General features: G+C 45.2%; 1 protein-coding gene and 1 long non-coding RNA gene across 6 annotated transcripts in view; both read right to left on the bottom strand.

Moving 5' to 3' along the window:
* Window positions 1-16,714, bottom strand: part of LOC142564787 (uncharacterized) — a 65,487-nt gene extending 48,773 nt beyond the window's left edge. Inside the window, exons 1-3 of the long non-coding RNA XR_012824675.1 lie at window positions 16,540-16,714; window positions 11,450-11,640; window positions 4,721-4,806 (exon numbers count right to left, since the gene is read on the bottom strand). This is a non-coding gene — a long non-coding RNA (uncharacterized LOC142564787). The remainder of the gene's footprint in view (window positions 1-4,720; window positions 4,807-11,449; window positions 11,641-16,539) is intronic.
* A 5,833-nt stretch (window positions 16,715-22,547) lies between these two features.
* Window positions 22,548-27,291, bottom strand: part of LOC142564535 (uncharacterized) — a 40,933-nt gene continuing 36,189 nt past the window's right edge. For 4 of the 5 annotated variants that reach the window (XM_075675556.1, XM_075675554.1, XM_075675557.1 and 1 more), the window contains one exon: window positions 22,548-22,893. In XM_075675556.1, coding sequence (XP_075531671.1) covers window positions 22,732-22,893 — 162 coding nt within the window. In that variant the 3' untranslated portion in view covers window positions 22,548-22,731. The remainder of the gene's footprint in view (window positions 22,894-27,291) is intronic. The other variant, XM_075675559.1, reaches the window with a different exon arrangement.

Raw genomic sequence — 27,291 nt, 5'->3', positions numbered from 1 at the left:
ACAACACTGCTTATCACTACAGAGTAAGTACAAGTGTCCAGAATTTTACACTGATGCTTCAAAAACTGCTGAAACAACATCATGTGCTGCAATTGGTCCAGATTTTGTAGCCCATTTAAGATTAAACAAATACACAAGTATCTTCACTGCTGAAGCTTACGCTATACTCCTCGCAGTTAAAGAAATAACAACAAAACAGATCAATCAATCGATAATATACACAGATGCCTTAAGTGTGGTCCGGTCAATACACTTTGAAAAACAAAGAAAGAATCCGGTGATAAACACTCTCATCAGCAGCTTAACCTTAGCCTACAAGAGAGGGCTACATATTATAATCTGCTGGGTACCTGGCCATACTAGTATACTTGGTAATGAAGCGGCAGACGCAAATGCGGCCTTAGCAAGTCTAAGGCCCCAAATAGATTTAAGTTATGTACCATATACAGATATGAAACCTGTCGTTCGAGGAATACTGCGTCACGCATGGCAAGAAGCTTGGGACACAGAAAATAATAACAAACTTCGCATCATCCAACCCTACATTACCCAAACACCTGTACACCGGCATAGAAAGGAGGAAGTAATGATGTCGAGACTGAGGATAGGACACACACATGCAACTCACTCATACTTGCTAACAGGTACTGATCCACCGGTCTGCATTAGATGTGGAAATCAACTCACAGTCACCCACGTTCTTATAGAATGCCCTGGCATGGAAGCTACGCGAAAAAAATACTTTCCTGAACTTTACCGCACCAATTTACCCATGCACCCTGCATTTTTCCTATCGGCTGAGCCGATGTTCCCCCTCGACCGGCTGTTAAGTTATCTTAATGATGTGAACTTTTTGAAGAATGTATCTTACCGCTTTTAAACTCATCTTCTCTACGCTACCTGAAATCCTACATGATCATCCTAAATTCTCCTAAGAAATGCAAGCCTTATGTTTTTAATTCGTAGGCCTTTGCAGCCACCGCAGTACATTACAGGCATTGCAACCCACTATACCTGCTGACGTGTTTATAACATTCTACTGCACTACTAAACATCGTTGCTGGCGCTCTTTGGCCGTTGCAGCCCTTGCGCCATAAATACTAATTAATTAATTAATTAGGACTGGCGTACACCTGATGCCATGCCGATCTGCTTCTGTTCTGGCCGAATCAGTCACGTATCCCATTAGTGCCGGAGCCGTTGACCATCCCTGCTTCGAAACACCTTCTGAAATTCAAGTTCACCTCGAAGCCACCGGGAGTAAGTGTTACGCAGTGGATTTTGCGGCGTGCCGTTGTGAACAGACGCTGGATGCAGGCTACGACGAAGTTACAGTGGAATCGTTCCTACGCTTGTAGTCGGAGCAGGAGCCGAACTGTAATCTTACCGTGGTGCGCCTTCTACCTCTAAATAGATTTCTGTCTTTTCAACTAACGGAGTCCGGCAGGCTCTGTCTTTATATAGATATATTATATGTTGTGGCAGATTTTCATGACTTCTGGAAGTGCAGTGTTTTGATGTCTGGGTGATGCTGCATAGTCGGTAGCGGTTACGTAGAAACCTCCTGCCTGTAGGAAGCGGCTTTAAGCATATTTTGATGGTCAGTTCTGAGCGCCCTGAAGTGCTTCCAAAATATGGCTAGATTGTTGGTATGGTCCAAATAGTCTGCGAAACCCACGCACTCATGCAATCAATTTAGGCGTCACCTTATGGGCTGTTTGTTTTGATTGACGATAATTAGCGGTGATGTTGGCGGCGAATGTGTAAGTTCTTCAGCGTTTAGTCGAATACTACAGCGGCGAGTCCATGTTAAACGTTAATTAGCGTGCACAACTGCTGTTTCTCTGCGTAGTCCACAAAACACACAGCGAAACGTGTTTGCTTGAGACGCTGTTGTGCGTCATTGTTCGTAATCTCTCAGAGGGTTGAGCATTATAACTGCGTCACATGGCACATCGCATCCTGGCAGCAGCGCTGTGCACAACTTTTGCGAGGTATCGAAGAAGCTCCTGTTCCGCACGACGTTTCTTTTGGGCCTGTGTGTCCTCAACGCGGAGTTCACGCTTTGAGCCATTTTGCTGCCACATGTTTACATGCTCCTTCTGCATACGTGGTCATCACGCTGCGGAGAATCCAGCTCCAAGTGCTTTCTTCAGGCTATGAACGATTGTAATGTTTACACTATCATAGCCCACATTTCACGACCTCCACAGCCCAGCACCTGCATTTTGTCGCATGGGAACCTAAATACAGTACGTGTCATACGCATAAACTGTGAAACGCTGCGGCAGCGGTGCCGGTCGTGTGGTGGTGGTGGTGATTATTATTATTATTATTATTATTATTATTATTATTATTATTATTATTATTATTATTATTATTATTATTATTATTATTATTATTATTATTATTATTATTATTGTTGTTGTTGTTGTTGTATGGTTTTCCCCTTTGTATCGGGTGGGCGCAAGTTTTGCATCATAGCCGATATGCCCGGAGGCGAGTTCCATCTGGCACCGTTGCAAGACACCCAGCGGTTTGCGCGAGTCAGACCACACCAGCGGCAGCTCCCGGAAAGTCGTGAGAAGAGGCGGAGAAAGCTTCGCCGTATACGTCCCAGGCCTACACCACGCACGCAGAAAAGTCACAGCGTAAGCTGGAGGAGCGGCCCTACAGGAGCTCCATTTTAGGTAGCACGCACTACAAGGTCTTCTCGTCGAAGTCTCGTTGCGTCGTTTTCACAAGATCGAACTCAACTGTTCACCCGGCGTCAACAGCGAGCTGCGGCTCGTGCTGCTCTCTGCAAAGCGGTCTGTTGATCCCGACGTGCCTGGTTGCTGCCGCGTGCTCCTACGCTCTCGCTTCTTCTTTGTCACTGCTCTAAAAAGCAGCCGGCTGTTTGGTTGGTGCGCGACGTTTCCTACTTCGTTAGGGAGCGATTCAGGAATTGGTCTGTTCGTAGTAGGACGAGCACAGCAGCCATCCAAAAGCACATAACTCCTTGCTTTAACAAAGTTGGCAGTGTTGCCCGAAGGTCCCAGCATTGAGTACACGAGAAAGGTTTAACATTGTGCTCGGACTGATCGGACCTTGTTCTAACTATACGTGGGTGCCATATGTTAACGCAACTGAGGACACAAGAAAAGAATGTCCTGGCTGCTTCAAGACGTCTCACAACGTTGCGTGATGAAGAGCGCCGCTGCTGGCGTATTTAATCTCGTGCACATCGATGTTGCACGAGATGAAACCTACAGGATCCCACCGGCGTTAGTCAGCGTCTAGTGAAATATAGATCAAATTAGCTTGACGTTTACTGTCCATTCCCTTCAGAGCAGTGCCTACACACAGCAGGTAAGTAGGGATTCAGTGCGCTTATAGTGTGCTTGCGCACAACGTTTGTACCAGCAGCAGCGGGCAGGATGCTACCCTGCCTCGTCAGCAGAGGTGATGGGCCGTAGCACTGAATACGCGTCGAGTTTGCTCGTTTGTAACAGCTAAGCAGTTAAGGCGACCAGAAACGCTCTGATATGGAATATGCCACATCTCAAGGTTCTGTGAAAAAATCTTTGATTACTCATACAATTCACATTTTTGAGAAAATATGGGGAATGTTAGGGCCACATTGGGTCAACACTTTTGAATAGTGTGCGTCAATGAGGGGTTACATGCATATTGGGAAACCCTCGTTTTGGATGTGTCACTTGAGTTATATGAAGAAGTTAAAAAGTGTGTGACGTTCATTTCAATTTTACACTTTCTAGTTCCTTGAAGGACCAAGAACGACAGAAACTAGATACCTTCAGAAAAATTGTGCTGCTATACTGGCGACGTGTACTGAAAATTTAAATTGCGCAAGTTTATTTTTGCCTTTGAGTTCATACACGCAATACTCGTGTTGTACCAAATTTCGTGCGTCATAATGGTCATGCAGTTGATTTTCCTTAATCCCCGTCGTGGGAGCGCCCTGTTACGTGCTTGTGCACGTTCCGATGGACCTCAATAAAGTTCATCATCGCATTCCATTCCTCGCTGAACTGTTCAAAGCCCGGTTTTTACATCTTGTTTAGGTAGGAAGAAGCATGTTGTGGAAGGACGAGCGATGAATATTTATTCTGTGTTGGTGAATTACATCCTCCGAAGAAAGTTGCTCTTTCGAGCATCCCATAGTGCTCTCCTGCCGTACCGCACAATATTTCCTAGAGTCGTTTTCTGGAGCATATTTAGTGATTATTGGGGAAACGCTATGAGTAACCTACGTGCGATGTTTATTGCGTGTGGGACAAAGTAGCTTACAAGCGTTATGACTTATGACTCGCTTTGCCCCAAAATAAATCTGTGACCCAAAGTCAACATTTAGTGTAAATTGTGGTTCTGCTAAGTACAATCTGTGGCAAAAATTTCGCGTTCAACGCCTCGTGTCTTTCTACCAATTTTTTATGTGTCAAATGAGATTCACGCGGTGTCTTCGATGAAATAAACGAAGCACTTTTTTATGTTTAGAATCTGTAAGGACCAAAGTAAGAGGTGATGTTTGAGAAATTATGCATAGTTTCGGTACTATAGCAGTTCTTTTAGTACCCCCATGAACCAAGAGACAGGCATTTCTCGTGTAAACATAACGTTAACGTCAAAAAATCTGATTGCATGTGACACTTTCTTACGTTTTTAAGAGGTCGGCATCTTCAGACAAGAACTTGTGAGAGGAAGCATTTTTGCTTACCTTTACTGAATTCATATTGAACTGCGTTTTTCGATGTATAATTTAGAGCCGAAACGCTTTCTACCTCTTCTTTTTCAACTTCGTACCTAAAAAGGACGTCATGGACACATTATCTAAGTCTGCAGCAACAAATGTTATTTGATGCGAGAAAGATCTATGTATCCACACGTACATCACGCGCAGCTAGGCAAGTGTGTGAAAGTGCAGCATTCATATTCATTCTTCTGGGCCCTTCGCCAAGAGCTTATTGAGCTTACTGCCTTATTGAGATAACTGAATTTTCCAATATTTCGTCAGAAAATACGCAAAGTGCGACTTACACACAAGCTGCAGATATGATAGCTTCGGATTGTAACTCGAATGTACGAGAATTTTGTTGCGCGGCAACTCAAGCACAAGTCCGTTTTCGAGCCGCCGTTTGTGGTCTCTCTGAGCGGACGCGGCCTCTAGGTGAGGGCACTGTTTTTGTTTGGGCACGTGCGAACTGAATAGACGAACAGCACCACCACAAGCGAAGTTAAACAAGCACAATCTGCTTTTGCAACACTTTTATTCGGACAGTGCTTCACGTAATGTCGATTACGGTCTCAGCACAAGCTGTGCAACAGATGCAACGAGCAGAGCGTCCATGCATCAATGACAGATACATTGTACGCACAAGTACCTCCCGCGCGCACGCACGTGTGCGGCATACATCCTTATTCTCGGCTGTCCGACAAGCGCAAGTGCCTTATTGAACTAAGTAAATTTTCCAAAAAGCGTCAGAACATTCGTAAAGTACGACTTTCACACAAGCTGAGGAAATGACAGCTTCGAATTGTCATTCGAATATACGAGAAAACGATTCTGTTGCGTGGAATCTCAAAGACAAAGCCCCTTTCTCGCTGCTGTTGGGCGTCCGTCTGAGTGGTCGCGGCCGCTAGGTGGTGGTATTGTTTTTGGATGAGCGCGACCAGACGAAAAATCCCGACCAACTAGATGCTAACATATTCGCTGTAAGAGTCGAAGATTTTTATCAGCAGCTTGCGGTTGTCTAACGTCGCCTCTGGTGGTGATGCTTGTCTAGCATCGTCTAACGTCAGTCGTGGCGGTGGTACTCGTCTAACGTCGGCTGTGCTTGTCTAACATCGTAAACAGCTTCGCTGTACATCCAGTTTCACAAGGTTGAATGGAGGCGGATTTTATGAGCATTTTGCGATCATGCCATGAACGACTACGGCGCCTTTTCTCGTAATGGACATGCATATCTTCCAACTTAAAATTTCTGCGATGCTACTTTGGTTCGTGCAAGATGATCTGACGTATTAAAGGACTGGATTGAGGGCTCGTTGGTCATGGAAAACTATAAGTTGTCCATGAAGGGCTCCTTAAGGCCTTCTGCGTGCGCTAAATAAATGTTTAACATTTTAGTTTCTACTTGGTTTTATTAGTTTCATTTATTACATGTAGCTTTTGTACTTCATGTTCTGCATTGCAGGATCTGGACGATGCTTTTTAAGTTGGTGGTATTGACACCTGTATACTTTTTAGGCGTTTGCGATGACTGCTGTTCACCGGCTCCCCGCTGTTAGAAATTTATTGGTCAATGCAAGACGCGCATTCATCTATTCTGCAGCGATAGAAGCTCGATTGTTTAATCAGCTTGAACACACTACCCGAACAGTGTACATTCAGGAAGGGTGCAAGCGCCAGTGATTACGTAAGATGAGTCGTGTTCAAATAGCCGACACATTTGACCCGCGGATTAGATGTTGGTGATCGACGATCATGGTCGCCGCTTCGTTGTGCCCTCAGTGTACTTTTTTTCTGGCCATAAGTCCGTCCGATAAATAGTTAGTATTTGAAAGCACACCTCTGGCAGTGATGCACTCTTCAACGTCACGACAACGTCACTATATGCAAGGAAGCATAAGATCACAAAAAGCAAATGTAATCATCTTTCACTGCAAAACTTTTATACAACCAATTTAATTAATTCATCTTGACTACCAGGTCTACAAGCAGCTGAGTAAGCAAGATACTTTCATTAATTATGTGAACAGGCATAAACTACATGCGCAAGCAAGCGTACTTTTCCTTCTGCGGGCAGGATGATCTATCAGAAGCCACGTTACGCTGTTATACATAAAAATAGAGCGCACGTTTTGGCAACATTCTTCTTAATCAGCGCGAAAATGACGGAACACACAGAGTTAGAAGAACGCAGGGCGAGAGCTGTCTAACAACTCAGTTCTAACATTTAACCTAGAGCATTTAACAATATAACAGTTCAGTTAGACAGCGCTCACCCTGTGTTATTCCAACTCTGTGTCGTCCGTTGTTTTTAGCACTGATTAATAAGTATGGGACCTTTTCAACTCGGCCACCTTTCTGCTTTAGCAATAGCTTTTGGCAATGTTTCTCTAACGCAATCTTGACTACATAAATCACAAAGTAAAATTCGCTCATATTGGAAGGCGATGGTGAAATACTCCCAAATGCTTAAATTATCTCCTTCTTTTGTCTCATAAATAACAAGTATGGAAATCAGCGAGGGTCACCACAGAGCACCAAATACTACCACTAAAATCGGACTTCACATCCCACTTGTTCTAATGAGTGTCGTCCGTGTATCAAAATTACATATGTTCCATGTTCTATAGCAATACGTAGTAGCCATAGGAATTTTACTAACTCCCATGATGCTTCTAAGTACTCCAGAAATTCACCGTATGAATGTGTCGTCACCACCGTCAGTATTTCTTGAACCTGTCCTCATGACTGCTTTTCTGCAAAAAGTATCCTACCCTATATTTGCTTATTTCCTTAACCCCTTCAGATGCTATGTGTCGAATTGTGCTTTTAAAGGTAGTGATTCACGATCAAAAGAACGGATTCAAATTAGTATACTTCAAGCGCGTTGCAAACATTCTCAAGGACTTGTGATTAAGACTATGCTGCAAGTTTAAATAATAAGCGTGCATTGCTCTAGTAAAATGAGTTCGAAATAGACGACTGGATATCTGCTCGCTGTGTCATCCTATCTTCATACAGTGGGTTCGATTATTTCGTTGCTTTGGCGACGCTTTGCATCAGGCATAAATTTCGCGGGCATGGATAGGTATTAAAGTGGAAATTTGGGCGAGTTGGTATATATTCATAATGGTAACTGCGCGCACAACACGGTGATAGAGTGAAATGACACAGGATGAGCCCTGACCCACAGGTAAGCTTACTGAAACACACATCAGGTGTATAAGCGACACAGGCGATCACGTGATCAATCGAAGAAAGCACAACTGGGCTACGTGTATGCAGAACATCTGTTTGCGTATCCAGCTATCTAGGCACGTTCATTTCTGCTAAGAAAGCGCGACCGAAGGCTGGCTAATGCACCGTGTGCGTTTTCGCTCAACGTGGGCTGCTTCCAAGACTAATCTGGTAAATGTACCAGTATGGTTAAACAAAATTCTTGTCTCTTGGAGCAGATGCTTACACTTACATTGCCGGCAATGCGCACAACGACTCTTGTCGAAGGAGAATTCATGCTCTCTAAGTCTTACATTGATGCACTGGCCGGTTTGCCCCATGTACACTGGCCCACACTTGAGCGGGAAAGAGTACACCACATTGGTGGTGCAGCCTACATACTTATTACCATGTTTCACTTTGCCCCTCAAGTTATAACTACGTTCTGCTCCACTTTCTCGCCTTTCGACCACTGGACAAATGGCACTCAATTTTGCAGGAGCCGAAAAGACAACCTGCACCCCATAACGAGCTGCAACGTTCTTCAGGCAATGAGACAGGCGATGTGCATAGGGTACAACTACCACGTTCTTCTTCCTGCTCTTTCCTTCGGCCTCCTGCCTCAAGTTTTTTACCCATTTCATCAACTTCTCAGAGCTCACTGTTGGGCTAGTTGGTCGTCCATATTTGAAGTAGTAGTTTAGCGCGAATAAAACCACGGACACAAGGAAGACAGACAAGGACAAGCGCTTGTCCTTGTCTGTCTGTCTTGTTTCCGTGGTTTTATTCGCGCTAAACTACTACTTCTCAGAGCTGCCCGTTATTAAGCAACCTGGATACCCAGCTTCCTGCAGCATGACTACCTGACGTGCAAAGGCACCACCCAATGCATGCCCACATGTTTTTACTAGGACGGCGCGAAGTACGGGGATGCAAGTGGTACTTTTTACTACTTTAGAATGACCTGAGGTGAAGGTCAACAGGGGCTTGGCAGCATGGGGTAAATATTTCCAACAGACATTATCATCGAAAAAACGTTGTCTAAGGTAAATGTATCGTAGTTCATCCTCTTTTGGTTGCACTGAAGTGAACTTCAAACCCTGACCAAGCTCACTAAAAAGATCCATTATTTCGTCAACCTTGTTGGTACAGTGGTCTCTAACATTTAAAATAAAAAAATTATCGACATATCTGTACGTCTTGATGGCTATCCCAGAAAGACGACAGTCTAATGCCGCATCTACTTGCGCCAAAAAAGGGCTACCCAGGACGGGAGCCAATCTGGATACGATACAGATAGCAGCCTTTTGTATGAAAAGCAAGTCATTCCATCCAATCATTGACGACCTCAGGTAACATGACAAACTTTTAACGAAACTTCAACAGTAACAGCACATTTTTGGACAAACCACATTTCAGCATTCTGCTCTGTAATGCATGCCTTGACACTGCACATTACTTGGTTGTGAGGCGAATAATAAAAAAGATCCTTTACGTGCACACTAAAAGCGGCACACCTTCCTGGATTATTTGACGAGAGGTATTCCACAATGCTATCAGAATTCGGGATGACCAGAGGATCGACCAGTTTTAGCGAGGCAAGGTGGTCTGTAAAAACGTGGAAACTTCGCCTTGCAAAGTGTTCCTTTCACTTACTATGAGACGGAACGGAATCGCCGGTTTCTGGGCCTTCGCAAAGGAGAATAGCTTTAACTGTCCTTTTTTGCTTTCTTAACACACCTGTAAAGGCCTTCTAGGCTTAAAGCATCAAGTAGCGCCACTGCCTTTTCCTTCAATTTGCTACATTATATTTCAATTCTTTAAAGTTCTTACCAGTAGCCAAAGTTACCTTTTCCTAATAAACCCCTTTCGGTATCACCACAAAAGAGCCTTCTTTGTCCGAAACGTACAGCACCCTTTAACCCATTGTTAGCTAGATAGTACACAGTTTTATTCAACAGGTGGGCCTTACCCCCTTTAGTTATAGTCCTAGCGCACTCATCAATGCACTCCGGCACATACCTTGGATGAACGCTTTCATCCGCCCTTCTTGCTATAGATCGAGCAAATCCCACCTCGTCAGCCGGCCCCAAACGCGATGCAAAACAATGTTTTCGACCCAAATCAAGGAATTACTTGTGGTCTTCCGGTGTGTGGCATCAACGATAAGCTGCACTTGCCCTTTTCGCTGAGCAGGCTTCTTGGTAGGCTTCTTTGCAGGTGGGCACCGTCGCGTTTCATTCCATAGAAACTCCGTGGTTTATGAAAGTGGAGCAAACGTAATTCTAACGTCAGGGGCAAAGTGAAACATGTTAATAAGTATGTAGGCTGCAGCACCAATGTGGTGTACTGTTTCCCGCTCAAGTGTGGGCGAGTGTAGATGGGGCAAACCGGCCTGTGCATCAATACTAGACTTAGAGAGCAAGAATTGTCCTTGGACAAAAGTCATTGTGCGCATGTGTCTACCCCTTGCCGGCAATGTAAGTGTAAGCCTCTGCTCAAAGAGACAAGAATTTTGTTTAGACATACAGATACATTTACCAGATTAGTCGTACAAGCAGCCCACCTTGAGCGAATGGGCACGTGGTGCATTAGCCAGCCTTCGCTCGTGCTTTCTCAGAAGGAATTAACGTACCTAGATAGCCCGACATGGTAACAGATGCCCTGTATACACGCGGCCCGGTTGTGCGTTCCTCGATTGACCTTCTAATCGCCTGCGCCGCTTATATACCTTATATATGTGTTTCAGTAAACTTAGTTGAGAGTCAGCGCTCGTCCCGTGTCCTTTCACTCCATCGCCGTCTTGTTCACGCTGTTACCATTAAGCCTGGAGAGGTGCATCCCAAGTATGCTAGACATGAAATAGTTGATGCTCTCATAGCTGACGTTCCTCTAAGAAGTTCCCGCACCGAGTCCACATTTTGAATATATAATAAATTTAAGTAAATGTAAACATTTTTATTTTGTTGTGCAGATCTACGGTTTCCATGATTATAAAGCGCACGAAATGTAATAGAGCTACATCTCAGTGAACGAAATGATTCGGCCCATCAAGTGGTGAAGTTGTTATTTTTGAGAAGGAAAAACTTAATAACAGCTACAGATAATCATCGGCGTAAGGCTTAAGCTCACTGCTTCTATAATATGCGCAAGTAATTTGTCCTTTAACATAAAAACTGCTTCATATATTTGCGTGACGGCACCTCAAACCATTTAGTGGGAATCCCTAAAGCAGTGTCAGCGGAGAAACAAAACGAGCTCTCGGCAACACTAATAGTCGAGGTACTGCGTTAGCTAGCTCTAGCATGCTCTAACAAAGACGCTTCTCTGAAATACTACAACTCACTGAGGTTTAAATGATGCAAAAACTTTCGATATAAACTTGCATTTGCCTATTGGGCATCTTTGCTTGGTAAGAAGACAATTGAAACACCAAACCCTAGTCGGGCTGGGTGACCATGATTTGAGAGGTTAATGTGTCGAGGATCCCGACATACTCACACAGAAGGTTTTCTAGGAGTAGTATAGTAGTACTTGCGCACTCCTGTTTCTGTGCTTTGATTGAGCTCACTCATTTGCACGCTCCAACACGTCAAAGTTGTAGTCAATTGTGAATCGGTGTCTACTGGCACTGTAAACAGGCTGGTAGATATAACCTGGTAATATATCACATCTGTAGATTTGTTTAGGCTCTGAAATGGAGAGAAAACTTAGGTTTCAATTTGTTACTAAGCTCCTTGTTCAGTCAACCTAGAAGCGAAAATATCGGCCATAATTTTTATTCCAGTTTAGCGATCGATACGCCCACTACGGTGGAATAGAAGAAGCCGTTCTTTCCTCGTATAGGAGCGCCACGATTATATAATGTTAAGCCAGCCGTATTTTGCAGGTAGACCTCGATTTCTCATAACTGCGGGCCTGGTGCAGGAAGTGTAATGCCGAAAAAAAGCCGCACAGTTCCTACTGGCGAAAAGAAGAAATTATGAACAAGTGGACTGCTTCGCCGAAGTGAAAGCACAGCAGGCGTCAATCAGACATTCTCCATCTGTCCGTCTTGTTCTGCGCAGCATGCGAGAACGTGTTAGAGTAGGTCGACGCCTATGGCCATGGTTGCGACCTGTAGAGCTGGGTTCGCTGCTATGGTGTGCATGGTACGCTGCTTGGAGCCACTTGGCACGTCTTGCTATGGCTTGCATCGGCGTATCTGGTCACTCTTGGTACTTGTGATGGAAATTCAGGGCTCGCGTGTCGGAGGAGCTCCTGCATTTCCACCACAAATAAGGCGGCTGGCTAGGTGAGGGGCTGCTGCGAGGTTTCGAGCAAAGTTCCAGCTCGCTATTTCCAGAGAAGGCGCGTAAAAGTCATGAATAGTGGGGAGTCGAACAGCTCGTATGTCGCCAGGGTAGTCTGCTCGTTCTCAGACTACGTTCTACAGGAGTCTTTGGGAGAGGTTCTGCAGCTTCTCGCCTTCGGACCATTTAGCAAATGTCGCAATTAGTTCATACTGCTGCAGCCATTCTTCCTCGTCTTCGCAAATAGAGACGTGGCACGTCAGAAGAGCCCATGGTCTCTGCAGTGTGATGGCCACTCGTATGCTAAGGGTTGATGTTGACAGATCGGTCTCACCGCGTAAGAAGTCAAAGAGAAGTCCTCAGCCAGGCATATTCATGGATCATCGGCTGCCTCAGTGTTATTCATTGCTTTCTCTTTCAATGGCTTTTGTATTGTTTGCTGTGAGGTTAACTGGGCTTGTATCGAGGAAACACGAGTATTAACCCAACTTTAACTCCTCCAACGGATGTCACATAGTGGTGATGGTGCCCTGGCAGGAAGACAAGTATGTGAAGTCGAACCGTAAACCGCAACTACTTTTAGAGCGAAGCTACTAGGTTCTTGTTCCTGCATTGGGTGTCGGCATCGGCGCAACTGGCGGAATAAATGAGCCCACCGAATGACGAAAAAAGAGAGCAAATTCGGAGTGCAGCGTAGGATGAAAGAAAGCGAAGAGAGCGGCAAGAGGAAACCGGAGCACGAGGATACATGGGAAGCATAAGGAGGAAAGTAGAGGGGGAGAGTAAGGCGAAAAAGTGAGAAGGAAAGCGGAGTGCCGCATGAGACGTGTTTCATGGCGGCGACAAGCTAAGAGATGGCGCCATAGTAGCGCGCGCCGTTACTCGGTCACCGATGACGTCATTGCTAAAACAGGTGGCGACTGCATCCATCGATACAACGTATGGAAGCAATACATTAGCGTTGGCTTCGGACTCACTGCGCATGTGCTACAATGCCTGCGCCGCCGCCGCTAGAGAACGCGCTCCAAGCCAACCACACGCTACCGTGTTCGCGCTTACTTTCTGGACAATGAGCGAAGAAACCGGTGGAAATGCTTCGTCTGCCGCTGCTGCTAAACGAGCTGGCCGAGCAGAGACTCAGCGCCACCGTCGAGAGGACGTTGTCGTTGAGATTCAAATTCGTTGCCTGAATATATCACGAATCCAAAATACCTAAATAGCTGCGCTCAAATTTCGCATTATGGATTCGCGTAATTGTCGGTGAATTTTTCTGGACGTACTTGTATCCGAAATCGAAGCAAACTTGAATTTGGCGGTAGCAACAAGAGCAAGCGTAGTCACCATCGATCCATCGAATACAATTGTACTCGCCGGTTTCTTGTTTTTATATCCATCGCTAAACTTCTCCATGCAGCGCGGGTGAGAAAGTTCATTCTAGAAAGTGCCACAATGCTACAGTTTTCTCGGAACAGCCGTGTAAATTGATATGGCAGGTCTCGCTATTCTGAAAAGGGCGAAAGCGTTGAGCATACAGACACTTTCTGGTAGTGTGTCGTTGCGCGATGAAAAAAAAGCGATAAAAACATTCTGCGAAATCGTTCGTTCTATACAAAAAATTACCGTACGTGGCAGTATTTACAAGACTTCAGATCTTTCAACCATTCTGTCCATCTCGCTGGAGACGCCACACTATGGACATGCTTTAGGGCAGATGCCTTATTTTTGTCCAGTTGTGCCAGGTGAGAAATTTAAAAAACGTTCGTATCTTCCAAGTAATTTCAAGCAACCAGCAACTGAATGTACAACTTATGCTAAAGGATCGGACTACTTAAATAAACAGTTTCAATAGATTTATGATTCCGCAATAAATCTATGTGTCTTTCGCTATGCTAGCTTGTCTTGTAAAACTATCTAATGATATATAGAAGCGCTCTCAAATATTCTTACTTCTACTAAGAACACATCGTACTCGAATGCATATCTATTGCATTTTTTGAAAATAAAATTTAAGATAACCGCAATACCTATTTTAATTCAATATTGGAAATTTATTTATGCAGTGGGGTTATCGCCTAACGCGTTGCAGACAGGTTTGCGGTGTTCGGGCTTCTGCACTGTAAAAGTATAACGAAGGTACTGGAAAAGAAGTTTCACTGCACATTCTTCATGTGGCTGTGCGAGTAGCCGAAGCATATCTCTTGGGACTGCGAAATTCCGCAGAATTGAATGCCATTTCTTGGGACTGCTTGGAACTGATGATATAGAGGGAATGATAAGCCCAAATACTACTGTTCTAACTAATGCAATTGGTTTGCGCCAGTGCTACTAAACACTCACACATGGAGTTCTGTATTAATTTCTTTCAACGCAGTTCGACTCTAACCATGTTGTTCGACTTATAAAGGTTTATATTTAATGTGTCTTTTACGTGGAAGCATTCTTCCCTAATTTTTTTATTATGCCAGGCATGTTTAACTGTACGCGGCATTCGTTTATAACATTAAAACTGATTTCACAGCGAATAAGTCTCTACAAGAAATATCTTAGAGTCATCAGATTTAGCAATATGACTGACTGAAAAAAAAGTAATTTTGCACTTTCACACACCTAAAGAATTGTAAAACTGTATTGACTCGCGGCAAGTGAACGTGGAATATAACACCTTCTGATGCTATTTCTCGCAATAGAGTAATTAAAAGATACTCTGGTTATGAACAAATACCGCCGCTTTGGGCGCCGAGTTTAAACACCTGCACAAACTGTGTTGTGCTGGAGGTAAAAGCGGCAAAACGTTGAAAAAATTCAGTTCTGCGACCATATGTTGGGGAAGTGGCACACATGTCTACTTAAGTACTAGCTCTTTTAATACGAATATTTTTATCAGGGAGAGGGCTTAGTTCAAAATTGTATCGACTGTAAATTAAAATTCGGAAGTGTTTGACACAAAAGAAGTTTAGAACAACGGGATTCGGGACATGAGTGTCACCCTGGAAAGTTAAAGCTAAAGACTCATTTCTTATAAGCACTGCGCAGAAGTACTTCCTTGGAAAGTTTTGCTGTCTCTGCTTATTAAGCGCAATGGAAATCTGGACATAAACTTTGCACGTATAAGATAAAAACAATATATTTAATGTCAAGACGGAAAGTGTGCTTGAGGCGCATTCTTGTTCCTAGTTACCCTGCGCTGTGGGCTAGGAAAAAAGAAAAAGCACTGTGATTGGTGAAACTGACGACAGAGAGAAGATTGAAAGCACATAACAGGCAAGCCCTCTAACTCTCAAGTTCAGCCTCTGACCTTTTCATAAAAACTACGAAAATGTCCTGTCAACTGACTATAAAGTCACCCCATTAGTCTAAGATAAATTCCCCGTACAACTGTTGGCTGGCAAAATGACCAAGACTATCAGCGAACTGCTGTTAATATTCTATGTATTGAGTGCAGTCACATAGGGCACGACTTAAATAATCACGTGCAGGACACAGCTCACAGCACCAATATGCAGGGCGTCGTAATAAGTGAACCTAATTACGTCTAAATGCCGCTCGATGCCTAAGCCTAGGAAGAATGGCAGTGCTGCGTTGTTTATTTGGTGGTAGCCTAAATGTTATTTCAGGGTTCAGTCTCCAAGGCGGTAGCGGCCGATTTTCGAATGATGCAAGTGCTTGTCTGTCGCTTATTGTAAATACTTAGAAGAAGACAGTTGGATTCATACTTTCAAATAGAAATCATTAGCAGCGATACTATGTCCTTGAGAAGATTATTCGTATCCACATTGGCCCGTTCATTGTCCTGTAAACCACAGGCTCAATCTCGCCTGTCGATTAGGTGGCAGAGTGACTTTGTGTTTTCAGGGGTAGTTTTGCAGTGAGGTGCATATACTTTATTGCTATGTCGAGCATACTAGTTGTTTTTTTCCGCTCTGAAACGTTCTGCATATATATAACACATAATGCCTTTTTTTCGGCCTTCATTACGTGCCAACCTGACATCAAGTTTGTTTTTGAATGCGACAGTCCTCCTGAAAGAAGACTTCTAGAGAAGAAATATTTGAGTAATACATCTTTTACACTAGTTCACTACCTATTTGCCCGTGTGTTTCTTGCACTGCATGAAAGTAAGTGAAAGAACAAACGTTTACAACTTTGCCGAACATGAAATATTCAGAGATGGCTATGCAACAATCTGTAATATTAATGGGGCTAAACATATGTCCATATTATAGAAATCACGAGGTAATCTCCTGCCGCCACATATAGAATGCCATAGTATATCGAATAAACAAGAAAATTAAGAGTTACCGTCCATGCTTTCTGGTATTGCGACAGTCTTGATTCGTTCTTCCAGATAGCATCTGTTGCTTCTATGCATGGCAAAGTAAGTCCAAGCGCTGTGAGTAATATAAGATTCATGGCTGGTGAGACTTCTGCAACTGCCGTCGATAGCTGTGGAAACGTAGTGGTTTTTGCCGCATATAGGTAGTATATGTATCCTGCTGACGCTCTATTAACGTCATCAAGTGCGCATTAAGCCATCCGACCTTCGCAAATATACGGCCACTCGCTTGAGAGCACGCAGAAGCCTTTCACGCAGCATTCCTTTGAACCTCCTCTCCTTTGAATTCCTTTGAACTTATACTAGCTCAGTGATGTTCTGCATACTTTATAATTCGTGTCCTTTAGGGAGCTGCTTCCTAGAGCTGTACAATTTTCGAAAACGCAGACAAACACTGGCAAGAGAGGAATGGCTGGTCCGTGTATGAGCCATTCTAGTTTGTTGAGTTTGTGTTTTTTATTTCTTTTGCTTCACGCTCTATGGTTACAGATAAAGAATTAATTATATATCGAGGGGAATGTGAGTATGAGCAAAATCCAATTGATTGGAGTTTCCAGAGCGTGAATATTTATTTTTCGTAGCTACGAAATTACGTGCCACGCGGTTGACTACCGCGAATCCCAACAACAAAAAGCCGTCTTCTTCTGTAGTTTATTGATACCAGTTGCTTACGAGTATAAAATATGACTCGCTCTGCTTCTTCTAATGCCTCGGTGCTCTGCATCATTTCTTTCTATTCCGAATGCGAATATGCTTCGAAATTCTTCGAGGAAGCCTAGCCATAATTCCTGGGTTAATCGAACTGCGAACGTACAAATCATTTGAATAGAAAATTTGTCCGGGTCAGTCCATGGCGTGCAGGACAAACCCTTTTATTGTTCTGTCGCTAAGCCATACGAGCAAACCAGGAAGCTAGAAGCGCGAAGCCACATCAATTAGACAGGCTTCCTGCAGAATGGGTACTAAAACATTGCGTGTTATGAAATGCTCCTTTTTAACCTAATTGTTGCATTTCAAGCATAGTTGAACTTTCTTTTGTTGTCTACTGCATATCCCCATGCCATTCGTGAATCTGGAAACCTTGGGTGCTATGCAGGATGCGCCGGGTTTCTGTTCACCCAAGCTTGCTCGACGGCAGTCAGTGAATGGAGATAGCGTAAAACGCGCAAAATCTGTGAGGCAAACAAATGTAGACAAAAAGCTGCGTATGACGACATGAGCGCACCCTGTGTGGAACGCTGCTTCCACGTTTCAAGCGCGGAAGGCTGCACAACGAAGCACGCCAGCGCCGCGTATTCTTATCTACGGATTATCGCAACTTAACAATTCCGTGACTGTCCCGCTTTCTTTCTGCCCACTTGCCGTGAGCTACATGGCACTTGGCACGCCTTTCTCGGGCGCGTTAAGTAGAAGTAGAAAACTTTATTGACAAAGAAAATAAAAGACTCTAGGGGAAATATACAATCGGTGTTGTTTTCATTTCGAGACTCCAATTGCCTTGGCCGCCACTCTAGCCTGCGCAACGAGTGTGCACTCCTGATCAAGCTCCGAGCTTCGCAGAGAGGTCTCCCATTGCTCCTTCGTTCTATGTGTTTTGATGTCTGGGGGTTTCGCGCGCTTACATCCCCATGCAATGTGGTATGCACCAGGCCTGCTTCGCACCACGGGCATTTGCCTTTGTAGCGCTCGGGGGAAAATGATGTTGTATTTGTAAAGATTGGGGAATGTATCGGTCTGGAGTTGCCTCCAGTCCCGAGCTTCCTGAGCGTTAAGCTTCTTATGTGTAGGGAAAAAGTGCTGTCGTTGTGTTCTTAGGAAGTGGAGTCGTGTGTTGTAGTTGACGGGAACTTCGGGAAGAAAGCTTGAGTCGAGGTTGGAGCCCGCTCGGTTGGTATGTCCTCGAGCTAGTGCGTCCGCAACCTCGTTGCCCTGTAATCCCGCGTGACCAGGAACCAACGTTATCTGATGTTTTAGGGAGGAATTAACGCTCATAGAGTTGGTTCCTATGGCCAAGAGCTTTTTAGGTATTCTTCCTGCAAGTAGGATACCACAGGCTGTTTGGGAGTCGGTCATCACGTGTACATGCTGGTTACGGGCGTCGCGGTACTGGATCGCCAGCAGGATATCTGCCACCTCTGCTTCCGTGATCGTCGTGTGTTTCAAGGAGGCGCTGAAAACCTCGTTGTGGGAGGACTTCACCGCAACTGCCGTCGCCCACGTGACCTCGCTGTGTGTTGCTGCATCGACGTACACCGTGTCGGGGCTGCGTGCCTCCATCCGCTTCAAGTAGTCTATTCTGGCCGAGCGTCTGCCCGACCCGGCTCCGCTTGACATGTTTTTGGGAATCGGGGAAACGTGCACCCGCGAGCGATATGTTGTTGGGAGGCTGGTCGTGCTTCCTATTATCTGGAGATCTGCCGGGTAGCCTACCCGCTTCAGAGTTTGCCTACCGGTGTCCGTGCGAAGGAGGTGTGCACGTTGCGAGAGGAGAACAACCTCCTGGATCTCCTCGAATGAGTTGGAGAGGCCGAGACCCTCTAGTTTGGCGTTTGAAGTGTCGATAGGAATGCCCAGCGCATGTTTGAACGCAGTATGTAGCATGGCATCGACTTTGGTGAGTTTTTGTCGAGTTAATTGCAGGTACGGTAGGCCGTAGGAAACGCGGCTCGCCACAAGTGCTTGGGCGAGGCGTAGCGTGTCCTCCTCGCGCATGCATGTTCGGTTGCGTGCCACTCTTCTGATCATTTTGGTGACTTGCTGTGTTGTGGTGGATAGCAGCTTCATAGCCTGGGTGGCTTTTCGATTACTCTGGAGCCATAAGCCAAGGATGAGTATCTGTCGGGTCTCCCGGACGGGGACGCCATGTAGGAGGACCTGAATGTCTCCTGGAGACTTGTAGTTACGTCCTTCTATGCGGATGACGTCTGATTTTTCTGGCGCACAACGTAGTCCGCACTCGGAGGTCGCGTCGTCGACGCAGGTGGCAGCTTGCTGCAGTTTGTTCTTTGGGCGCCAGAGAGCCTTTGGTAGTCCAGATAGTTATGTCGTCGGCGTACAGTGTAAATACGATGTTCGGTACTGTTTGAAGGCTTCGGGCCACGCCAACCATCGCGATGTTGAAAAGGAGAGGGGAGATAATCGAACCCTGAGTCGTACCTTTATGCGGCATGTCCTGGGGGTCCGAGCGTGTACCTCCTATGCCGATCGTAGCTCTTCTGTTGAATAGAAAATTTTGGACGCAGTGAAAGACGCGTTGCCCACAATGTAGGTTGTTCAGTTCTGTGAGGATGGCATCGTGAGACACGTTGTCGAAGGCACCTTTGAGATCAAGGGCCCTCACAAGGTGCTCCCCTCCGCTGGGAACGTGCGCCAGTACCTCCTCCTTAAGTGGAAGAAAGGCGTCTTGGGGGCGCGTCAAAGGCGTACTTCCTCTTTCGGGCACTATCTTTCTATCATCCGTCGAATGTAAACAGGGTGCATGCGGCGCACTCTTGCACCTGCACTTTCGCTCAATCAAATGCGTTAATATACAACAAATAAAATAACGAAAATTTTTATTTTTTGAAGTATATGTTTTTCGTTTTAAATGATAGAAATTTCTCATGACAAACTCAGATCGAGTAAAGATCGGTCAAGGTGCCTTCCCAATGGCTCACTTTCTTGGGAAAGAGGTTAATTAAGTATATATAGATAAATGGATATCACAAATTGTTTGAATTACCCTATGAATGCTAATCTCCTAAAGAACTTGTGGTTCTTCATTGGTCAAGCTTCTTAGTATGCATAATGCTGAATTTTGGTCATGCGTCATCTATCAGCCGCACTATGAAACAGCGAGGCATTGCACAATTCGTTGCAGCGCGACATTCGGATGATGTGCTAAGCCGGTTGTGCCTATGCAGTTGTGTTGAAATTAAAATGCATTGGTAATCTTAGTGTGCTGGCTTGCATGAAGCTAATACTTCAGGGTGTTTGCTCTGTTCACTGTTGGTGCAAGTGCCAGAGGTTCAGTGCAGTTTTTTTTTTTTGGGGGGGGGGGTGGAGCAGCGTTACTATGGATGGATAAATAATATATTTTCGTCTCATAATGGGGCTCTAATTCTTAAGCAGTAGAACAATGCAGATCCAATGCTCTGCAGAACTCGGTGGACGTGAAGATGTCATGAACCACAATGGCAAAATTACATATCGGGAGAAGTATGGTACGGATGGCAATGAAAAGTTGGTCTTTAACCCGCCATGATAAAAATAAAAACTGCAGAGGGAGTAGACCTTTTGTACAGCTTTAAAGCAATGATGACACAAAACGTGATATGTTCCAGCATGTAAAAGCTTGCCGCAACGCCAAAGTAGGATGAGCGACATGCAGCATAATCTCGCATTTAACATGTCTTGTAACTGCTATTTTAATGTAAGCCTCGCTGTCACGCCTTTCGCTCCGGCACTCCCTTTACTGAAACGTGGCACTGTCTTTCCATTGGTGTCATGATGATGATGGTAACGGCAGCAGTAAGGATGGTTAACGCTTGCCCCTTTGATTCCTGCGAGTTTGTTTAGTGGTAAAGAATATGGCACGTCCATACACCTGTGCTTCAAAATTTACCGCTTGTGATTTGTTGGAGAGTTAATTTGTGTTGGCAGATTTCAAAGATGTGCGCCATTGTGGCCTAATAACTAGAGCATTGGCGAAGTTGAAGACTGGGTGTATTGCTATAGAAGCTGGAAGTTGAATTGCACAGCCATTCGGCGGGACACAAAGAAGAGAAATACACAGAGCAGAACGCTCTGCTATGTGTGTTACTCTTCTTTGTGTGCCATCGAATTGTTGCACGATACAACTTCAAATAGAGCATTGGGCTTCTTTGGTGCAGGACTGAAGAAGCGGGATCTATTCGACAACATGTCAGTGCCTTCCCACGCAATTATGGAAGTCTGAAGGTTTGCAAACAAAGTTTCGCTTTCAAATCCACCTGCTCATGTAGTACAAGCACTGATTGAAAGACCCTTCATAGAAAAATAACGTTGAATTGAATGGCCTTTGAGAAGTGTAATTTGAATATTGACACTGTTGACACAATAGGCGCCACACCGGACTCAACAATTGTACTGGACAGAGGAGTTTGTTTCCTGTGAGAACACAAGCTTCCATTACAATCTCTGCAGATAACCAAGTTCAGTTTGTTTTGACGTGGTACTGTAATCTCTTTTTGATTCTAAAGAAGTGCCAAACACCACCCCTTCTTCAAGGAAGTCATGGGAATATTTGGCGAGACCTTTTTACAGCCCCTCATAATGGAAGTATGGCCAGCCAGCTTTGCTTGGGTGCATTTATAGATTTCTGTTCCTGATCATTGTGTGCTATCAAGTTCCTAAAGTCTATGCAACGGGAGCAAGGCATTACGTGATCCTCTAGTCGGATACAACGTTTGTAGGCCACGGAATCTTCACTTCAAAGGCAGGTGAACACAAGTCTGCACTAATGGGCACGCACTATAGACTGACGTCGTGCCGCCGGATGCACTATACCCGCGAGGGTCTATTTCTTTAGACGTGGACGCAATCAGCTGCTGCGCTTCGCTCGTCTGGGCGGCGCCTCTCCTGCCTTCTGAAGTTGTATTACACTGTAGAGGATGCCGCTTTTCGTACAACACAAAAGGACGAAGTGTGCAATTATTTGGCCTATGAAACGGTTCCATCACAAGTGAGCTATGCAAGGGCTTAAGCTGTGTGAAAATTAGTACATGCCAATATGTGACATTGTTAAAGAATATGTGGTGTCCAACATGCATGTAATGGCACGTTTAAATCGGGGAGTGTTGCATTCACATGCACAGTCTATAGGTGATAGCACTAATAGGCTCCTGCTGTGTTTTCTGTCTTTTCATTGTGAGTTACACACACCGCTCATCTTGTGGCTAATCAACACGCACTGTATTCTTGCACATTGAAAGAACAAACAGCCCAATGACGTGTATGGGGCATTAGTTTATTTTTAATTTACATGGTCCAAGAGTGGCACAAGTCCTACGTTTCTGCCCATCTTGAAGAGACACCAAGTGCGTGTTACAAGTGTCCTACTATGCACAACGCAATGTTTACTGCAATAATTTTTATTCATGCTCTTCAATAACAAACAAAATAATAAACTGAAAGCTCCTTTATAAGGTGTCTTCTGGCGGCTCGAGTGGAGAGCAGTTAGGGAACGGACACTGCTGTTGCAGAGCAGCCCTCTGGACCTCTGCCACACTCTCAAAAGCACGTGCCTGGCGCTCGCCTACTGCCACCAGGCGGTTGAGTGCCTCCAGCAGCAGAATGTTTTGCTGCAAAAAAAGTGGATTATTGGAATGAATCTAGCACATATAAACCAATATTTACAAAGAAAAATGCTCGTTGCACTATTGGTACTAAGCGCCCTTAACTGTGGAAGCCTTTAGTGCCGTATACATAAAACAACATGTTGGGACAACTTTCCTTTATTTTTCATAACTTGGGTTGTCTTTTTCGGAGCCAATTGTCATCTTGATCAGTGTGCCAGCAGCTGAGGTGTCCCCGCACCTTCACGAGTCTCTGCTGTCAGCACCACAAACCTATTTTAGTTGACTGCAAAACAAATGCCTCTCCCTACAATCCCTTCTTATGCGAGCTGATTGCATCCTATGCCTACAAACATCATATTTTTGACCCATAAGGCAATTTCCTACGAACCTCGACTGCAGTTCTCTCTCCTTGACATCAATTCTGTCACGCTTATGTAATCACCTGTTATCTATTGGCAACAAGTGATTGAAGACGTGCATGGCCTGCCGACTGACTCCATATTTTTTTATTAATCGCAACCAGCATATCAGTTGCCATGGTTTACTACGCCACTGTCTTCCTGCCTTAATGCTTTCTCCAACAATATTTGTTGCGTCGCTTTCTGCACAGTCCTCGACTTCTCAAGTTTTTTTAGAGCGCAGCTCTTTGGCGTCCGTTCCTGGGTTTCGCGTCGTCGTCGGCGTTGTCGTCGGCCTCGTAACCAGCTCCGCCCCCCTTTCATCCCCCCAGCGCTAGCAGCGACCGACTGATACCGCTGGATGCCGCTGACGCCGCTAGAGAGTCAAGATAACGTGACTGCATAGAACACCGTCGCCGCCATGCAGAAAGAGGAGGAAAGGGTCCCCCCCCCCCTGTTCTTGTGTGGCGGATAGGGTGCTCTTCAGTTGCCGACGCGCCGGTTATTTCACGTAGGCCCCGGCACGTCGACGAATACGTGACCACCTTCCCACGGCTAGACCTGGTTCTTAGCGCTGCGGAAGCGAGGGTATCATATTGTTTGTGTCGGCATCGGCGGCGTTGTCCCTGAAACCGACTCCGCAGCTGGGGTTGACTCACCATCGGCGTCAGCGGCATCAGTCAGTCGCTGCTATCTCTTCCCTCCTCCCTTTATCGTGTTGTCCGCTTGCTGCGCGCGCTTCTGCCCCCATCGTTTGCCGCTGGGTGTACACGCCGCCCCCCTCCCCCTCTTCCTGCGAGTCTCCGGTTGTCAAAGCGCCGGCTCGAACTTAATTCCTTTCTTCGCTCCTCCTCCAATGCAACCCCTGTGCGGTGGCAATCAGAGAGCCAGATCGGTGGCGGCGGATCTGTATATGTGCACCGCCCGAGCCGAAATTGCCGCTGCCGTTCGCCCTGTGCGGTGGCAATCAGAGAGCCAGATCGGTGGCGGCGGATCTGTATATGTGCACCGCCCGAGCCGAAATTTCCGCTGCCGTTCGCCACTGCGAAATTATCTGCCAGTTCTTTCTGAGCCATGAGCGAGACGACCGATGGAAGTCCTCCGTCTGCTGCTGCTGCTGCTGCTGCTAAACGAGCTGCCAGAGCAGAGGCCCAGCGCCGTCGCCGTCAGAATCCAGAGGTGCGTGCCGTCGAAGCAGAAGCTTACCTAGTGGAGTCTTTGTTAAGGGAATGCGTGTGAAAAATAAAAAAAGAATTCTGTGATAGCGCATACATGTGTTGCTCGATTTCTTTGCCTCAATCTATCGAAAAGGTGAAACAGCTTATTTGCTGCGCTCAAATTTCGCATTAGGAAGTAACGTAATCGTCGGTAATTTTTTTGTTAACCTCCAGGTTTATGTCCCATAATGCATATCCGGTAGAATGCAATGATTCTAAGCATTTTTCAAGAATATCGATAACATGGCGATCACTATTCGGTAATGCCTTCTATGTGCTGTTTAAACCATGAAATTTTTGAATAAGTTTCCTGCTTTATATCCGTACCTGCTATTTATATTCCTCCTGGATAATGATACCCTTCCATAGATTCTGCGGCTGAATGTCACTCATGAATTTCTGTTATCTCACCAAGTTAGTGAAGGTTTCCTTTATCTTTTCCATGTTATTCAACCTTCCGATGCTCACTCTAGGTCCGCCTAAGTGTAATAGTTTGAATAATTCTAATCGTGCAGTGAATAGCATAGCACTTGGGTGATTTTGTCTCCTTGCCTGACCCCTTTTTTGATTGCCATTCCACTTCGCTAGTGGCGAATTAATATAGCTGCATAGTCTCGATATTTCTCAGGGTATTGTGCTTCTTGCGCTCTATGGTGTACAACGTTTATGACTCAATGTGTATCTAATCAATCCAAATGCCTTTTTGCTATAAATGAAGCCATGTAAAAAGTTTCTTGTGCTCTGTAGATTTTTGAATTACCTGACTGATGACATGAATGTGGCGTGGCATGGCTTTGAAGCTCGGGCAAACGGGATCAATTTAAATTTTGGGGGCCCATGTGCATGTAAAAGCACGAGCACTCATTGGTTCTCAATGCCTTTTTTAAACTGCTGGACATTGAGTTCATTACTACGAAAGTGGCTTAATCCGTGCACTATTATTATGCTAAATAAGAAACAGTAGAAATATACTTCTTGCAGTTTGTCGATGTCTCCTTCACTGTGATGGTTGCGAGATCCATTGTCGGCGCCACTTCCTCGTCGCATCGTAGCTATATAGGCTTTCTTCCTTTTGCAGACACTATGTAATATTCGTGACGCTTGCCGTCACGCAGAGTGGAGGAACTCGGCGCACTCACAGAAACAGCACCGTACTAGTCGTTTCTTCATCATTACGCCGTGAACAGTAGGAGCGCGTTGCGATCTGTAAAATCGCCGAAGCTATTGGCAGTCTTACGGGGTGCACGAAAAGATTGGCCACGGAGTAACAGAACTATCCAAGAAATAGTGGCCATCGTCGATCCTGATCACTACGTCGCAGACTGCAAGCTCGTTGTACGAGTTTGTTTACACTGGCTCTCTCCGATGCTTAGCCGTCATGCTCACCCGGTGAATGGATGTGATGACGACACCACAGCGTTCCCGCGTGGTATAATGCGAAGCGTACTAAATTACAAATCAGTCTAATACTCATTCAGTGTACATCTTGTAAGCTTTAAAATGCTTCTAAACCATCTTAATGTAACTAATAATATTGTACTAAATGCATTTGTTATATAACTTGCTTCTGCATGTAATGCACTCGGTGGAACGACCAACAAATGAAAGAAGGCACGACCATGCACCGACGCTATGATCACGTGAGCCCCAGTTTGTCGACTGCCCAGAGGGCAACGTCCAAGGAATGATAGCCACCCAGAATGAATCTAGATAAACCACTTAAACTGGAGGCTTGTCGAAAGATAAACTGTGTCTTGGTACCATTTGTGCTGTCATCTTGGGGTGTCACCAGAGTTAGTGAAGATCCCGAGTTTCGTCAAACTCGGCACATCCTGCACAGCACCCCTTGTCATCAGCTGACAGTCGGAGTGGTAATTTCACGGCCATCCACAATGCCAAATGATGACAAACTGTATATCTTGCTGTAATGAAAACCCAGTTGCGAACTCCTTAGTGGCCGCCTGTTTATCTGGTATGCTGGTTGCGAGTTCGTTGAAACGGCTATACATAAAACGGCACTCTTCGATGGTGGAAAGTCTAGGAAATGTAAATACACATTTTCTTTATTATTTTGCACCTGCTTATTCTTGGCAACTGATGCACTGTTCCGTTGTCATGGAAGCAACGACATGGCCATCTTCCGACCATTTTCCAATTGTGATAAGATCAACAAAACGTGTTGAACGCTCTCCATGCGTCCCCTACTGGAATTTCGAGTCAGCTGACTGGAAACGTTATAAAGAACTCACCCGCATGACCTGGGAAGAAATCTCTGCACTTTCTATTGATGTCGCCGTGGCATATCTGACAGCAATTATTGTTGATGCGGCTTCACTATGTATCCCTGAATCGAATGGATCGCCCACCAGGCGACGTGCTCCAAGGTCGAATGCTGAGGGCAAGGAAGTTCGTAGAAATCAACGTAAGGCTTGGAGTTACCTTCGCGAATCTCCAACTGCTGAGAATCTCATCAATTTCAAAAAATAAAGTCACTAGGTAGAAGAACACGCCGCCGCGCCAAACGGGAAAGTTGGCAAAAATACATCAGTAGCATCAATTCATATAGAGACGAACGGAAGGCCTGGAATAGCGTCAACAAAATAAAAGGCCGCGAAATTCATCCTCTACCTTTAGTAACCACACAGGGAGACACTATCGAAGACCAAGCTGATTCGCTAGGGGCTCATTTTCAGTACCATCTCGAGTTCATCCCATTACCTAGATACATTTCTAAGATATCAGCGACAAGCGGAACGACAGCCTCTGAATCAGAAAGGAAATAAATA

This window comes from Dermacentor variabilis, chromosome 11, assembly GCF_050947875.1.
Source record: "Dermacentor variabilis isolate Ectoservices chromosome 11, ASM5094787v1, whole genome shotgun sequence".
In the NCBI taxonomy this organism is placed as follows: Eukaryota; Metazoa; Arthropoda; class Arachnida; order Ixodida; family Ixodidae; genus Dermacentor; species Dermacentor variabilis.
Note: the sequence above shows the minus strand (reverse complement) of the source record. Positions and strands in the feature narration are given on the sequence as shown.